At 41.5% G+C, this 16511-nt stretch overlaps 1 protein-coding gene across 5 annotated transcripts in view; it reads right to left on the reverse strand.

The window, feature by feature from the left end:
• LOC120788718 (tyrosine-protein phosphatase non-receptor type 14-like) overlaps positions 1-16511 on the reverse strand; it is a 39850-nt gene that overhangs the window by 10447 nt on the left and 12892 nt on the right. For 4 of the 5 annotated variants that reach the window (XM_040124724.1, XM_040124723.1, XM_040124722.1 and 1 more), the window contains 10 exons: positions 14169-14344; positions 5139-5236; positions 3701-3768; positions 3115-3185; positions 2908-2995; positions 2701-2789; positions 2396-2483; positions 2090-2172; positions 1785-1845; positions 981-1059 (listed from right to left, as the gene is read on the reverse strand). In XM_040124724.1, coding sequence (XP_039980658.1) covers positions 981-1059; positions 1785-1845; positions 2090-2172; positions 2396-2483; positions 2701-2789; positions 2908-2995; positions 3115-3185; positions 3701-3768; positions 5139-5236; positions 14169-14344 — 901 coding nt within the window. The remainder of the gene's footprint in view (positions 1-980; positions 1060-1784; positions 1846-2089; positions 2173-2395; positions 2484-2700; positions 2790-2907; positions 2996-3114; positions 3186-3700; positions 3769-5138; positions 5237-14168; positions 14345-16511) is intronic. The other variant, XM_040124725.1, reaches the window with a different exon arrangement.

The following is a 16511-nucleotide window of genomic DNA, read 5'->3' on the forward strand; positions in this document are numbered from 1 at the left end:
TCTAGACCTCTAAGAGCTGTCTGATGAAGAGTGAGATTTATCATTCAAATTGATACATCTTCTTCCAGAAAAGCAATGAAGGGGGGCGAAAATTTCCTAAAATCCTCAAGTTTGTCCCTTTGAGCACACCTGACTTTTTCAAAGTAGATGTTACCTGACAACTCATTTAGCCAAGGCTATACTTAAGGTGGTTCTGGTGTTTTCCAGTGGTTCTGGTGTTTTCCAGTGCTGTAGTTAACTTTCTTAGCTGTTATAAAGCCATAAGCAATGAGCACTCTTTGTGGCACCCCCAAGGTGTCTCTGATGTGGCAAAAATGATCATTGCTGGTTTGCGGTTTCACAACAGTACCAAACCAACTTAGAAAAATTGTGAAAATTTCCTCCCAGTAGTTAACCAGCTTACAACACTACAGATTTGGAATATTTTCTTCCCACCATAATGAGGAAGAGGTATGCACATTTTGGCTCTTTATTTGAGCAATAGAGAATTCACGCCTCTCCTGTGAAACTATCTCAAGCCCACAAGCCAGCAGACATTCATAATCTCTGTCCACACAAACGGACTGTGATGCCTGAGGTCACACTCCAGAATGATCTCACACCCACGAATTGTAGCACACCCAGAATTTTTTTCCACATGCTCTGTTTTACTGTCAAGCCGACATGACTGAAGCTGTTCGGATTATAAGGCGGACTGGCCGTGAGAACAAGTCAATGAAAGAGTGAAGCGCAAATGAGGTCACTGCTCTACACCCCAAACGTTGGGCTCTAATTGACTGGGAGATTGTTTAAAATACAAATGGACTGTGAGTCACATGCCGGATGGGAAAGACACAATTAGCTCCATTCAAACGCTTCAGTTATTATGAAGGAGGCAAAAATCTTAAATCACACTGTGGTTAAAGCAGTGAGCTGGAGGGGCTGAAACTTACTCTAAATGTGTTTGTGTTTGTCTGTGTGCGTCTGTGTTTTACACGTACCTTGAGAGCTCTGTGTGTCCTGATAATGCTCTGCATAATGGGAATGCATTGACTGGAAGTTACAGGACTGGGGACTCGACTGAATGAAGAAACACATTTAATGCAACACAGTTAAGAAGATGTAATTAATTGTTATACTACATATACTCCAGGTTATGCATGTCATCATGATGTGCAAATATTGAAACAAGCTCTAAATAAACCTTAAAATGTCACAAGCTTTCCTAAGTAAAATAATTTTCAATAGGTTTCAGTTTCTTTGCATTACAAATTAAAACCATTGCTTTACTTTGTTTCTGTTGTAACACATCTAAACAACAGGTGACTGTGACTGACTCGGGCCTACTCTAGGGTCACGGGGTTGTCCATCGCCAATGCCTGCGGTTCTTCAGACAGACATCTGAGCACTCGAGTGGACTGACTGAGCTATTGTGGCACATTTAGCCTAGCCATTGTCTGGCCAGAAGGGAGGGAGACACACAAATCACTGCCTTCATTGTCGCACCGGAAATCAGACCAAGCAACACCCTTGCAAACTTTCCAAAAACACCCACCATACTAGCAACGCATGTTAAAACCAAAGGCTCCATGGCACAATTAAGAGCTGCCCTGAGTGGGAGAGCAGGGTCAAATCTCTAACCACGGCCATTTCTGTCTTCCCTCCCAAATTCTCCCTCTGTCTTCTAGCTCCTGGTCTCATTTTATACAGGCCAGAGGCAATAATAAACAGGACTGTGTCAAACCACTGAGCAACAACCAGTGATATTAAACCATATCAAAGAGAGCAGGTGCTTCTGACTGTACCAGAGAGGGGCGGTGGGTCCAGGTCGGTCTCCTCCTGATTGGCGCAGGTGAATGAGTGGGCCTAAAGAGAAAGAGGCACATTAGGTGATGACAAAGAAGATGATTCACAAACAACCCAGGCGATGATTCACAAACTAAAAGCACTGTGAACCCTGTATCATTATACACTTTGTTTTGGTGCTAGATTTTTTACATAACCTTCAAAAGGTTGGTGAACTCGATTGGAAAATGAAATGGCAGATAATACTGGGTTTAAATGTTATAATGGCCTTCAGCTGGCCTCTCTGTGTGGCCTCGAGACTCACTCTGCACAGATCTTGTTCTGTTTGTAGAATTTGTGTCTGGCCGTGAAAAGACGAGCGATGTACTTGGCCATTTCCATATCCTCCTGCAGATACAAACACAGAAAGAAAAACATTGATATTATAAATTAACACACCAGTTGTATTTATAGAAAATCAAGACCGAATTTGCCCCTGTATTTATCTCTCTGCAGGGATATCTGGGAACGTGTTTGTGTATTTTTTTTTTTGTTACACTTCCCAATAGAAACCTTGTACAAAGCATGTGTGTATGTAGGTGCTGAGACCACCCTCAGACACAACACTCACCATGTGAAAAATGATGGTGTCGTCTCTGCTTGTTATCTCTACTGTGATGGCTGACTTGTTGTGTGCTATGGTACCAATGTCCTTCCACCTGACACACACACACACACACACACACACACACACACACACACACACACACACACACACACACACACACACACACACACACACACACACACACACACACACACACACACACAAATGCATATTCATTTATTTGTATTATCACCATTACCTCATTATCACAAATGGGGTCAAAATTCATATAGGCCACAAAAATAGATAAACAAGGAGGGGCAACTTACTTGTGGAGCATGATGGATCTGCCATTTCTGTGTTTGACAAACACTCCAATGAAGGACACACCAATGAAAATATCGTTGGTGTAGTTGTCCTGTGGAAGAATAATAAATATCATAAAGACAGTTAAGTCTTCTCACTATCAAAGAAACTGAATACTCTGTAGACGTATTTCTGTGTAGGAGGCTGGGGTCGATATGTAATTTATCTACCTTAGCAGCAAAGCTCTCCTGGCCAAAACCGTCCAGTTTCTCCACCTCCTTGATGTACAGCAGCTCTGCTTCAGCAGCCTGCATTCGACTGGAAAGTACAGACATACACAGGTACCAGGAATGTCATTTTCACTGAATCTTTTTCCTCTCTCTTTCCTCTCACATGTGCACAGATGTACAAACAAGATAAAATGAGGCTGACCGTACCAGTGACTCTTGTGCTCCTCAGCGACCTTCTGAGTCCACTCCTCCAGCACCTCATCTCCATTAGGCCAGTTCTGAGAGAAAAGAGAAGTGAACCAAACATTAGGCAGCAAATGAGATAGAGATAGAGGAGGAGAATAAGAAAACAAAGGAAAGAGAAGCAACAGGTGATGAGGATAGAGAGACGGTAAGGTCAGGAAAAAGTGAACTGTTAAGTCTTAATGAGAAAGAGAGCCCTAAATTAAAACACTCACTTACTCTCTTTCTCCAACATGTCGTCAAACATTTTTGCAGCTCAACTGTAATCAGGGGTGTAACAATGAACATCACAGAGCTGGCTGGTTTAATGGGGTAAAACAGTGTTTCATTAACGTAACACCACATATGGTATTCACTAGATCTTTATCTCAGTCCATACTCTCAATTAGATTCTTTCTCTTTTCTACCCGTCAATACAGAGGAGGTACAGAGGTTACACAAGAATGTGTGCCTTCAGGCAACACAGACACACAGACACACACACACACACACACACACACACACACACACAAACATCTCATATTTGAATAGTGAAGATTTGAGGACTCACCACTGGGAAGAGCACGTACTCCCTGAGGAAGTCCTGAGACATGAACTGTGTGAAGTCTCCAAAGTCAGCTAAAAATCACACACACACACACACACACACACACACACACACACACACACACACACACACACACACACACACACACATATATTTATAATCTTTTAGACAAAAAAACAATGTGAACCAATTTTCATGTGTATGAATGTAACAGTATCTAAAATGTAGTGTTTTTCTGTCATATTTTAAGACATTACAAAACTGACATTTTGTAGGGTAATGAACAATATTTACACTATAAATTTTATGAACGGAGTAAGTACGGTAGGGTCCAAAAGTCGGAGTAGTCTGAAGTCTCTGTGCTGTATGTGCCACTGTATGTAATTGAAAAAAATAGTTTTAGTACTTTTTGTTGGCTTTCTTGCAAAAGTTCTACAAGGTTTTATCTGCATAGTTCATAAGATATGATAGGATCAAACCTTAATCATTCCTAAGGAAATTTGTGCATCAAAGATGCTAGCACAAGAAGATACATTAACATGTCAGGACAATTACAGTTTTCCCGAATACCACCAAGGTATAAATTCAAATTTCCCCTGTATTCTACCAACAAATAATAAACAAAACATTGCCTTGTTCTAAGTAACATATTTTCATAGCAAGACTGTTGTTAACTGCTAAGAAGCTAAAACTTGGCTACATTCTTTCTTAATGTAGCTAAAGGCTTTTTTTCAAAGTTTTTGGAGTGTTTAATAACATTTATATGGAATAAAATAGCAGTCTCCACATTACAGAGATAGACTAACTGTATATTTTTACACTGGCTAACAGTGTGATTCAAAATTAATCAGAAGCAACTTCTTAGCGCAATTAGCTAACAGGTAGTTTAACTAGCTAACTAATTAATCCCTGATTTGTTCCTCATTTCTTGTAGGCCTAACTACTCCGTTGTGTACTTCACTGCAAATAAAACACCATCTCCATAACATGCTCAGTCCTCCAGATAGGGGCCTGTAAGTGCATGTTAAGTACTGTTCTGCTGTTTGTCGGACAAAAGGAGGTGCAGCGGAGGATCCTTGCCTCCCGAACGATAAGAGTCTTCCTGACGCTACTGAGGCTAACCTTGGAGCTAGTGATAAGCTAACTGTCTGTTTACATTCCCCCTGAGACACAGACAGCACCCAGGAACAAGACCAAGAAGATGGAGTGAGGTTGTGTGTGTATATGTGTGTGTGTGTGTGTGTTAAGACTGATACCATAGGAACTCAAGTGGACTGGGCTCTCCCAGTGGTATGCAGCCATATTAGGTAGTGAAGTCAAGATGACCTGAGAAAGTGTGAGTTTGTGCTCACTCTTTCTCTCTTGTGTTGTCTGTCTCCCTCTGGTAAATTATTCACATGAGATGTTTGTTCATGCATGTGTTTGTGTGAGTCTGTGTTACCTTGTACTGCCAGGCCTGCTAGTCTGATCCCCTGCTCTACTGTGCAGTGGAGACGTCCATCCAACACCTCCTTCTTTACCTGCAGGTAATACTGATACCTAGAAAGAAAAAAGAAAAAAGGAAGGAAAAAATAAATAAAGAGAGACCAAAGAAAAAAAAGTATTATTCAGATGAGATGCTAGAGTCCCATTTACCAAGTGTAAGACTGGTGTTTTTGAAATTTTGTATAGACATTCATGTTCCCCAGAGGATGAATCCTAAAGACTTGGTGATTCTCCGACTTTTCCTCTTGAACCATCATCAGGTCAAGGTTTTTTATTTTTCCAAAACTTTAGTTTATGACCAGATACCTGCAGAACCTGTGATATCCCCTTCAGCCTTAGCTGCACTTTGTGTTTAGTGGCAAGCAGCAAATGTCAGCAAGCTAACAGGCAAAACTAAGATACTTAACATGGTAAATATACCCGCAAAACATCAGCATGTCTCATTGTCACAGTGGGCATGTTTTCTCGCTGATATTAGCATTTATCTCAAAGCTGTTTTTACATTTCACACCAAATACCACAGCCTTTCTACCAGCTAAACTGTACAAAAAAATCTGACTAACTGGGTGGTACAATAGGCACTCTCATTGGCTTTCAGGAACTCACCAGAATTCAGCTGGCGGTCAATGTTATTTTTCTAACTAGCCACACTGTCTCTGAATGCCACTTATGTAAAAGCGAGCTGGAAAACATGATGGGTCTCAGTTCAACACATTTCTCCAAAGAAAGTAAGAAGAGCTGTGCCCAAGGCTTTGCACATTGGCAACTGAAGGATTGCAATCATCTACTGAGACACCACAGAGAGACGTATTATTCTGCTTTCTGTTTGTGCAACAGAAAGTATGCTTCAAGACAGTATTGGCAACAGCATTAGCTGGTAAAAACAATGCCAGAGAAGCCTGTTGCAGAATCCAAGTGAGGAATGAGTGAATCACCTCTATTTGAAATACCAGTGACTCATTTTTTACTTGAGAGGAATGCCAAATGTACAACAGTAGAGGCTAAACAAAATGATTTTATAGGTCTGTAAATTTTCAGTGAACAGAAAGCATGTACATGGAGCTGACGCTAATAAGGACTGAGTTTAATCCTAGGTAGGACCAACACCAGCTGGACAAAAGAACAGTATTATAATTGTGGTGTGAATGTGAGACAAACTGAGACTCAGAGCCCTGTGGTTTTGGGCAGAGGTGGTTTTGCCAAGTGTAAGCTGATATGATGACACTGCTCAGATTGTTGAGCCCACTTGCAGCCTTCACAAAATGTGGTACAAGTCCCAAAACCCAGAGGCTGAAATACACCACGCTCCTTAGGTTTCTGAGCTCCTTTTGTCCACTTTTAGCTGTGGTCCAACTGAATGCTTTTCTTTTGAAGAATGGCGTGGCCACACAGGAGGAAAGAGAGAAGTGTCAGGGTGACCAGGCTCAGCTGCATAAAAAAAAAAAAAAACTTGTGCAGTTTCCTGTTTGTTGCCATGGTGACCACAGGCTGAGTCTTTCCGATGTGGGCTGTGAGACACCTTTTCTGACATTCACATGCACGCTAACACACACACACACACACACACACACACACACACAGTCATAAAGAGTCCCGAGTGGAAGCGCACATGGGAAAGTCCATGCCAGAGTACACAAATTTCCTTGCCGAAACAACTGAACTATGCATGTTTCCTCATTCACTCGTCTTCCTCAAAAACACACAAATTTTAAGTTAATACCTCCATTTTTTTTCTTCCCCTTTGGTCTATTTAATAAATCTTGCTCTCACCCATCCGCTACCATTCAGTTTCCTTCATACTTTTAATTTACCCTCGTAGTTCCAGAGTTTATTGCTCTGCTGTACCTCCTCACATCTTTCATGTTTCATATTCTCTTTCACATTTTCTCCCCCTCTACCTTACTTCTTCCTTTGCTTTTCTTTTTTGAGCTCCTCTCAGCATACTCCCGGGCCTATAATCTGACCCCGCCCTCCTCCCTCACCCTGTCATTACACCCAATGGTTAAGTTGCCATTCTGTTCCCGTGGCAACCCTCTAATTAGCCAACCCCAACTACCGCGGCTGCAGTGGGGGGCGGGGCCTGATGCGGTCTGGAGGGGAGGAGCCTCACAGGACACAAAACCCTTCAAATGACTGTGGACTTTGTTTTTACGAACTCTCCGTGTTTTCCCAGCACTCTCCGTATGGGGTCCGGGGAAATGTTGAGGTTGACAGTGGTTGGTTCTCATTCTGAAGTTCGATGGTTACAACATGATGGTGTTTATACATATACGAGGCCAGCGGTGAAGAGGCGGACAGTAAGCTGTTGAAATAACTATGAACAAGTGAAAGCGTGACAGTGAACAGCAGAAAAAAGAAGTTTCATCGTGCACCTCATGGGAGAGCCCAAATTACACAAAACAGCCACAGAACATTTTATAGAACAGTGGTTCCCCAACAATTTTGGCTTTTGTCCTTTAAAACAAAACTGTGTCTACTTATGACCCCAGAACACAAGTTGTATTTATCTACAGGTTGTGACCAGTTCCAAAATAGAGATAAGAGATAAAATTATTCAGTAATTCACAAGAACAATGCCAAAGTTAGAAGAAAGTCTGAAAAATTAAACTAGATTATGTGCTTAGACGTATGTTTTCCTGTTTTCTTCCCAATAACCATCTCGCGACCCCTCAGACTTGTGTTGCGAGCTACAGGTTGGAAACACTGTCACAGAAAACATTTTGGGATCGTCTTTAAACAAATTTACACCCAAGAAGACTCTCCTTAGCCACCAGTTTAATCTCAATGAACACTATCCTATTATATGATCTCAAATCTATATCAAGATAAATTATCATTAAGATCAAATATATTCGTATTAGACTTCCTAAAAACTCTGTGGATTTATGAGCTGAACTACAAGGTTTTGATTAAAAGGCTCAAAGGTAACATAAGGTCTTGGAGAGCACTCCAGTTAACATGACTAGGTCATGTTAATTCAGCTAAAATTGTCAGTCTTTTTGTGTGATTCAAAATTTTCCTATTTTTTTCCAAGTCTTTTCAAACCCTTGATGCTGTTTTTCCTGCTGATTTTCCTGCTGATTTTCCCATTTATCTGGGGACTTAAAATCATACTGCATAGCAAAACTACATTTCTGCAAGCCACAGGATGTTGGAGGCCTGACACTGACAAACTTTTGAGCATTACTTTTGGGCATCCAATGCAAAAAACTAGTTCACTGGCAAAATAATCTGATCAGATTTACCTCAACAACTATTAATGAAACAACATTTATTTTGTCCACGTATTTCCTGTCTCTTGTTGGCTCACTTCTGATATACAGTATTGTTCCTATTTAATTACAGATTGACCACTTAGAGATACAGAGCTGTTGGCTGAAATGCTGGTTAAATGGTACTGGTTGTTGTAGTTAGTTTATGGAAATGTATCTGAAATTGCAATGTTAGTGGGTGAGTTGTTTTAGTTGTTTAAGACGGTAAAAAATCCTGCATGAGTACACATTTAAGTTTGGTAAACTACGATGTAAAGCAATATGAGTCTTGAATAATGCATCAGGCTTAAAACAACACAGACAGGGGTCTGGAAAATGTTGGTGTATGAAATTATCCTACCCACATATGAAATCCACATGCTGCACGTTGAAGGATTCTACAGAGAGAGAAACCACTCACTTGAACTTCATGTTTCAATATTTCAAAAATAAAGACAGTCCTGTCCTCGAATATGTTCATATTTTGTAGCCAATGATCATAAGACATTGGCAGTGACAGCTATTACCTTACATTACAAACTAATTTCTGCACCCAAACATTGTTCAAATAAAATAACCTTTATTTTTAAATTTTGGATGATGTCCGGAGACACCAAATATGCTAGGTGGAAATTAGAATTTATCTTGTATAAAACGCTTCAGCTTTAATGAAGAGCTGCACCAAGATAATATTATACAAAAACACACACAGGTTTGTATAGAACAAAACACATAAAAACATTTATTTCCCAAGTTTCTATTATGTGTTCTGCCACAGACTACTACTCGTTTAGCCTACACATAGTTGTCCACAAAGACATCCTTATAGCAGCCCACACCTGGCATGTATGTCAGAATGACATCACAATGCTGTAATAACAGGTGAATACACATACACAGACATGAGGTACAGCTTTCCTTACTTGGAGCTACTCGTGACTTCCACCATGGCAGAGTGCTCTGCTGGCACTCAAGGCAGCCATACAGGCACAAAGAGCCCTTTATATGCCCACGCATGTTCAAGCCTCGCTCAAGACAAGCTGCCAGATGTCCGAGGGGCCTGGACAACAATCCTGCGAGCATATGTGCCTGCATGCATGCGTGAATGTGTGTGTATGTGTGTACATATGCCTCAACCCCTCCTCCACCCCCGCCATCTCTGCAGTGGTATGACCCTGACCAACCCCCTCAGCCCCGGGATGTGTCCAGACGGCTTGTGTGGGAGGCAGGAGGATTTTCACTTTGAAATGTGTTGAATCAGCAAGGGGCACAACAGAGTACAGCTGTGTGTGTGTGTGTGTGTGTGTGTGTGTATGTGTGTGTGTGTTAGTGATAACTAGCCAAACAAAGTTACGATTTCAAGGCTGTTGGTGCTGTTAGCCTTGGGGGCTGCTGAGGCCAGCTTGCCTCGCGCTGGTCAACAGCTCTCTGTTTAGGTTCCTCACTAAGGAACAGAAGGTTTCACACACAGACATACACGTACACTACCCCACACCTCCTGCAAGATGTATGTGTGGTACAATGGGTAAAATCCCCCAAACTTTCGTTGTCTTACAGTACATTACAGTAAATGCACTATCTCTGGAACCCGGACTGTCGTTTCAGCCGAAACAAGACGCTTTGTGATGACCGAGGTCGTCATCATGACGGGCATTTCTCACTATTTTCTTACATTTCATAAACCAAATGATTAATCGATTAATTGAGAAAGTAAACTGCAGACAATCAATAATAACAATAATGTTGTTTGCAAACCCTAAACTTGATTAAAGTGTCACTTTAAGTGTAGGAAGATTGTATATAGCTTCAATGTCTGGAAACAGTGAAATATCTTAGACATGCATCATCAGGCAGTTGGATTTCTCTGATTACAGCGTTCACAATTTGGTATCTGACTACATGTAGAAAAATCTACATACTTTATTTTACTGTGATTATGATTACTACAACTCTGAGCATAATTGCAGTAACATAACTGGAGTACTGTGTTTACGTGGGCTCCAGCTTTCTTGCATTACTGCCTTAAATGCAAGATAGCTGGATTATTGGTGTGAATACAGAGACAGTGAGCACGCAGACAGGCACACATAGATTTCAGCCCCGCCGCTCAGGGTAATTTTCACAGCTGCATGCAGGGAGGAAGAAAGGAAAGGAGAAACAGATGAATGGATGGACGGGAAGACAAGGAGATCCAGTATCAGGTTACACATCAGTCAAACACTGAACTTCAAAGACCTGACCACATTATAAAACTCACATTACTTTCTCAGTAAATCTCATTTACTCAGAAGAGACAGACTTAACTGTCTTTCTGGTTTCTGGCAATAAAGTTTTAATGAATTTGTTTCTAAAACCTTCTAGTCTGTTATTACTTAACAGAATACCTTAGTTTTTTCTTTTCCTATCAATTAATGTTTGCTAAATTAAATAGAAAACACTGACATAATTTTATTACTATGCTGTCGACATAGATCCAATTGGATAAATTAGATTGATTTACTGTATAAATAACATAGAATAATTTTGAAATGCATTAAAACAATGACCTATATCTCAGCTGGTAACTCTGTTACATATTTAACGTCATACATTTTGAGGTAAAAGGTAGGAAGTTACATTTTAATTTTAAAAGTTACTTTACTCAGTATGGGTTTTGTGAAACTAAAGCGCAATGTCCCAGAAACCAAATCCACTCACTCCCACTCTGTTTTTACAGACAAGCGTAAACAGACTTTTCTGTGCGGACACATAAATATGTATACGTTCCAGCAAAAACACATGCGGGCAGCGAGCTCAAACCACATAAATAACAAGGTATAAACCCAAAGCTAAGTCTTGCTGCCAAACTTTTTACTTTCTCTGTCCCCACTTGTCTTCCTCTTCGCCTCTGTCGTTCTTTCTTCGAATCCTACCCTTCCCCCTTCATCAGACCAGGTGTGTAGAAAAACAATGACAAAGATCCACTTCACTGGATCTGACCCAAATCAACCTCGAGTCAATCAATTTTAAAAAGAGCGCTGTCTATGTTCTTTACCACAGTGATAGATGAGAGTTCTCAGAGGAAAGTACCGACAGTATAAGACCAAAAAAAAAAAGCTTTAAAAGATATCTGGATCAAGTAAAACCCTTCATTAGGGGTAATGAAAATAAAAAATGTTTTGAACTCCATCAAAAAAGTTTTGGAAATTGTTTTCAACTTGAAAAAAAGGGAAGGGGCTTTTAGAAAAGCTTGCCTCAGGGAACGTGTATGTTCTTACAATGTGGTGTATTGTGACTAACTCTTCTGACAGGGCTGCAGCTGGCTTCTGAGAGGATTCTTGGGGGAGTGTGTGAGGTGTGTGAGGTGAGTGAGTGTAAGTGTGTGTGTGTGTGTGTGTGTGTGTGTGTGTGTGTGTGTGTGTGTGGGTGTGTGTGTGTGTGTGTTTTGTAAACCAGACATCCCCCACCCCCTTTACCCCCAGCACTTTTGCTGGGAGGAATGTGTGGTCCGCCTCCTACGCTGGACGGCTGTGCCAACATTCCTGACTAACATAAGAGGAAGAGGGAGAGAAAAAGAAAAGGAGGATGAGGGGACGGGGAGAACGAGAGTAAAAATGTGGGGCTAGAGTGATGTGGAGATCTCCTCTTGATAAAAAGGAGTAGGGGTGACACTATGTACAGGGATTGTAAGAGAAAGAGAGGGGGCTTGAGAAAAAGAGGCGACCATTGTTCCCTAAATTGCCCCTAAGGCCCCATCATAACCCCTTCAACCCCATAACCCCCATACACACACACACACACACACACACACACACACACACACACACACACACACACACACACACACACACACACACACACACACACACACACACACACACACACACCATAAAAGCCCGCAGGGGATTCCTGGAATACCATCCCTTTACCAGAGCAGATCCTGGCTTCTGTATATCGAAGCTGCAGACACACACTCTCTAGTCCCTCTCTCTATCACACACAGTAAGCATATCAGGACGGTCACTGATACATGATGATATCATTACTAAGCACAAAAACAACCTATCTGGTCCTGCCTCTGAAAAATACTTAGGTAATTCATTTTCTAAAAATGAAGAAAACAGAAAATACGGTTAACACATTCACACACACACACACTGCTTAAAACTCTAGCATCAAAACGTCAAGCTGCGACCTGCAATTGACCTTTCCCACATTCAGCGAGGCAGAAGCCGCAAATTCACCAGCTCAGTGCAAGGCAGACCTGCAGAATGTGAGTCTGTGTGTGTGTGTGTGTGTGTGTGTGTGTGTGTGCGTGTGTGTGAGTGTTTGTATGAGGATGAGAAGGAATCTGAGATGGCAGAATGTCCACTACGCACTGACCCCTGGATGCCCTTTCCTCAGCCAGCTAACGTGCTCATTCGCACTCTTCCTCACACACACACACGCACAGATATATCCATGTATAGACACCCACTGTGGTATTAGGACAGAACGGCTGCTGCTGCGGATGTAAATGTGCCCATCTGTGACCAGCTGTATCCAAATAACGTGTCAATACAGTCATGAAGCAAAAGTTAAAGGAACACTTCAACATTTCAGCAATACACTTATTCGCTTTCTTACAAAGAGTTAGATGCTTCTTGATCAATATCCCTCCTATATCTGTATGCTAAATATGAACATACATATGTCATACGAAGACTGTAAACAGGGGGAAACCAATAACCTGGCTCTGTCCAACTGTAGAAATATACAAAAACCCATAAAAAAACAAATCCTTTTACATGCTGGCTTATGTTTGAATTAAACAAACAAGTTACAACAAGATAATTTGTGAGCTTTAAAGGTGTTGAGAGCTTTATTTTTGTTTACCTTTTGTCAGAGCCAGGCTAACTGTTTCCCCATGCTCCCTGTCTTTATGCTAGGCTAAACTAGTAACTTGCTGCTGGCTGTGGGTTCATATTGACCTTACAGGCATGAGAATGGTATTGATCCTCTCATCTAACTCCCGGTAAGAAAGAAAATGAGCATTTTTCCCAACATGTCTAACTATTCTTTTAAAGAAAATACGCCTGAAAATACAAACTGTAAAACAGATGCGAGCATTTTCTTAATAACATATCGCATCAGTCAGTGTGAGTATACAGTAACACTGGTACCATTATTTGTTCACTCACACACTACTCATCACAGACGTATCAACTTTGACTTTGTTTCTTTTGACTTTGTTTCTTAAACCTACTATTCCTCATTGCTCAAGTGCACAGGGTATTTGACTTTGTTTATGGAGCCAAAGGAAAAATCCCACCTCTGTGGGCAGTAAAGGCATTTTCTATTCTATTCTGTTAGGCTTGTTAAAGCACAAGGAATAAGGCTATTAACGTCAATGAATTAAATAACTTGTCCCTCTCAAGTTGCAACATATTGGCTGAGGCTACATAGAAAATATAAGGGTGCATCAAGACTTTTCTACGTGTTTTCAAATTGTTTTCAAATTCCTTGTCTTTACTCAGACAAGGAAAGCAGGGTTAGTGTTTAGAGGAGCACACATGACATTAACTACTTCCAGTGTGAATCACATGGAAGTACAAACAATGTTTTGCAATATGAAGGCATGTGACACATCACAACAAATAAAATGAGAAAGCACTGACGGTAAATATTCTCAGTAGCTCTGATACATTGTAGTAGCCTGAAGCACACCTGCTGTGTTGAGTTTTCGGTTTTGTGAGAGGTGTCAGGAGATTCTTTACCTTGTGGCCTCTTGCTCCAGCCGAGAAACACTGGGCACATAGAACATGACTCCAAAGAAGAGCAGCGGCTCATTGCCAAACTTGTCCAGCTGCTTCTTGAGGGGTTTCTCCAGCTCCACCCAGCGCTGGGCTGGGGCCTGGGTCTTTCCTTGGAACCACAGCCCGAAGAAATGGGTCTGGACGCGGGGGAGAGACGCATGGAGGGTCAGTGTGGTGCACAAGGTCAAGGGATGGCAATGAAGGAAAGGAAAGAAGAGTGGAGATGGGATGAGGGGGAAGCGAAGAAAAGATTAGTTACGTAAGCACAATGGAGTGAGAGATAAATAGGGAGGAGAAATTAGCATGAGGTAAACAGAGGAAATGGCACTAAATGGAAGGGACAAAGTACTGAGATGGGAAATAGGGGCATGTAGGGATGGTGAGAAATGGGTTCAGGAGGGAAATGGGAAATGAGTTGAGAAATTCTTGGGAACATTTGAGGCGAACAGAGACGAGATTCAAGGCAGCTGAAATACAACAAGCACATATTTCTCCTTCAAATCTTGTCAAACCTTTGACGTCAGCAGCGTAACTCCAACATAAATATTAGACTAGAACCGTTACCAGCAAGATTACCCTGGGAGAAAAGAAATGGGCACTGATCCTATCTCACTAAATCAAAAGGAAAACCAAGTCTTTTGACTGCTATTTCATCTAGGGATTGATATGCTAATTGAAAATGCAGCAAAAACAACACGGAGAAAGAAGTGATATTATCAAGCTATTCAGATTTGTGCATGTAAAACCTACAACACAGGTCAAAACAAGTGAGTGGTTCAGCACAGGAGCTCAGAATTGCTGTAACCAGTTTACAATGGAAGAATCAGCGATTACACCAGCTTTGACTAAGAACACAGATTTGCCTGGGATGTTTTCTTGAAATTTAATGTTTCTGATCAGCTACTGTTCTTGAAGCCTACAGAGGCCTGTAAATATGGATTCAGGGCAGGTGTCAACATGCTGTGATTTGCAAAATGTGATAATTTCCTGTCACAGTAACTTTGAAATATTTCAAACGAATCAAAACAAACACCATGCAGGGGCCTCTAGGACCTGCAAATTTATCTGCAATTTGAGAATGACAGTCAATTATGAAGCATGACGCTGCTACTATTTGTGATCTGTGTGTAAGTAGTGCTCGCAAATGGTGTTAGTGAAACGTGCCCCTGACCTCCATCAGTTTGTCTTTCCAAATAAAGATCTCACTAAGTTTGTTAAACTTTTTTTTCAGCCCTCACACTACAAATGGCTAACCATGTAATTTTGAAAAAAAAATGTGTGTGTGTGTGTGTGTGTGTGTGTCTGTCATAATTATCAAGAAGACTTAAACACACCTGTTTCGTCCGTGTGGTTTGATTCTACTGTAAAGAAAAGTCGTAAATCTGCGAGCTGCAGCTCACGTGCAAACAGACACAGACACACACTCAGGGCCTCAGGTACAGTAATAAAGATGAAAACAACAAATCCAGAGGAGCAAACACACACACACACACACACACACACACACACACACACACACACACACACACACACACACACACACACACACACACATAAACATACAGAGTCCTACATGCACGGGGAAGACAGGGGGCTAAAGCCGAGGTATCACACCACCTTATTTATAACATCACTGACACCTGGCAAATACCACAACACTGTGTGAGTACGCACAACTACACCACCCCTCCCTCTCACTTTGTAAGAAGCCCCAGTGGGCGCAGCCACACACTTAAACACACATATTCATCAAAGTCAATCAGTCTTCAACCAAACACACACACAGTCTTCCTCTGATCAGTGAACAAACTACCTTTCACACACAAAACAACTCCACATACAAACAATAAATCCCATGCAAAGCTACGAACAACCAGTATGTGTCGAAAGTAAAGACAGACAGCAGGACAGAGAGTCAGAGGGAAGAGGAGAGAAAAGAAACATATGGAAGAGGATGTATTCTGCTCCCTAGTGACTATTTGTGTGAGTGCAGTGCAAGGTGGTGGTTAAACCCCAATGAAACTTGAATAAGCAGGAAACATAAGAAATTATAGGGAAGAGAAGAAGTGTACGAGAGAAAAAGACACAGAGAGAATGGACAGGAGGGGTGAAGTGGGACAGGGGGATGAGCAATATCTCTTTCTTCTGGAGTGAAAAAAGGACAGAGGTAGCCACGCTTCGTTAGAGACAGACAAGGACCCTGCAGGAGAGAGACACAACAGGGCAGGGAGACACACACAGGGTCAGGGGACAGGCACGTGGCCATCACACGCACACAAACACATACGCGCAATCTTACGATGC

Source organism: Xiphias gladius, chromosome 4 (genome assembly GCF_016859285.1).
Source record: "Xiphias gladius isolate SHS-SW01 ecotype Sanya breed wild chromosome 4, ASM1685928v1, whole genome shotgun sequence".
Taxonomy (NCBI): Eukaryota; Metazoa; Chordata; class Actinopteri; order Istiophoriformes; family Xiphiidae; genus Xiphias; species Xiphias gladius.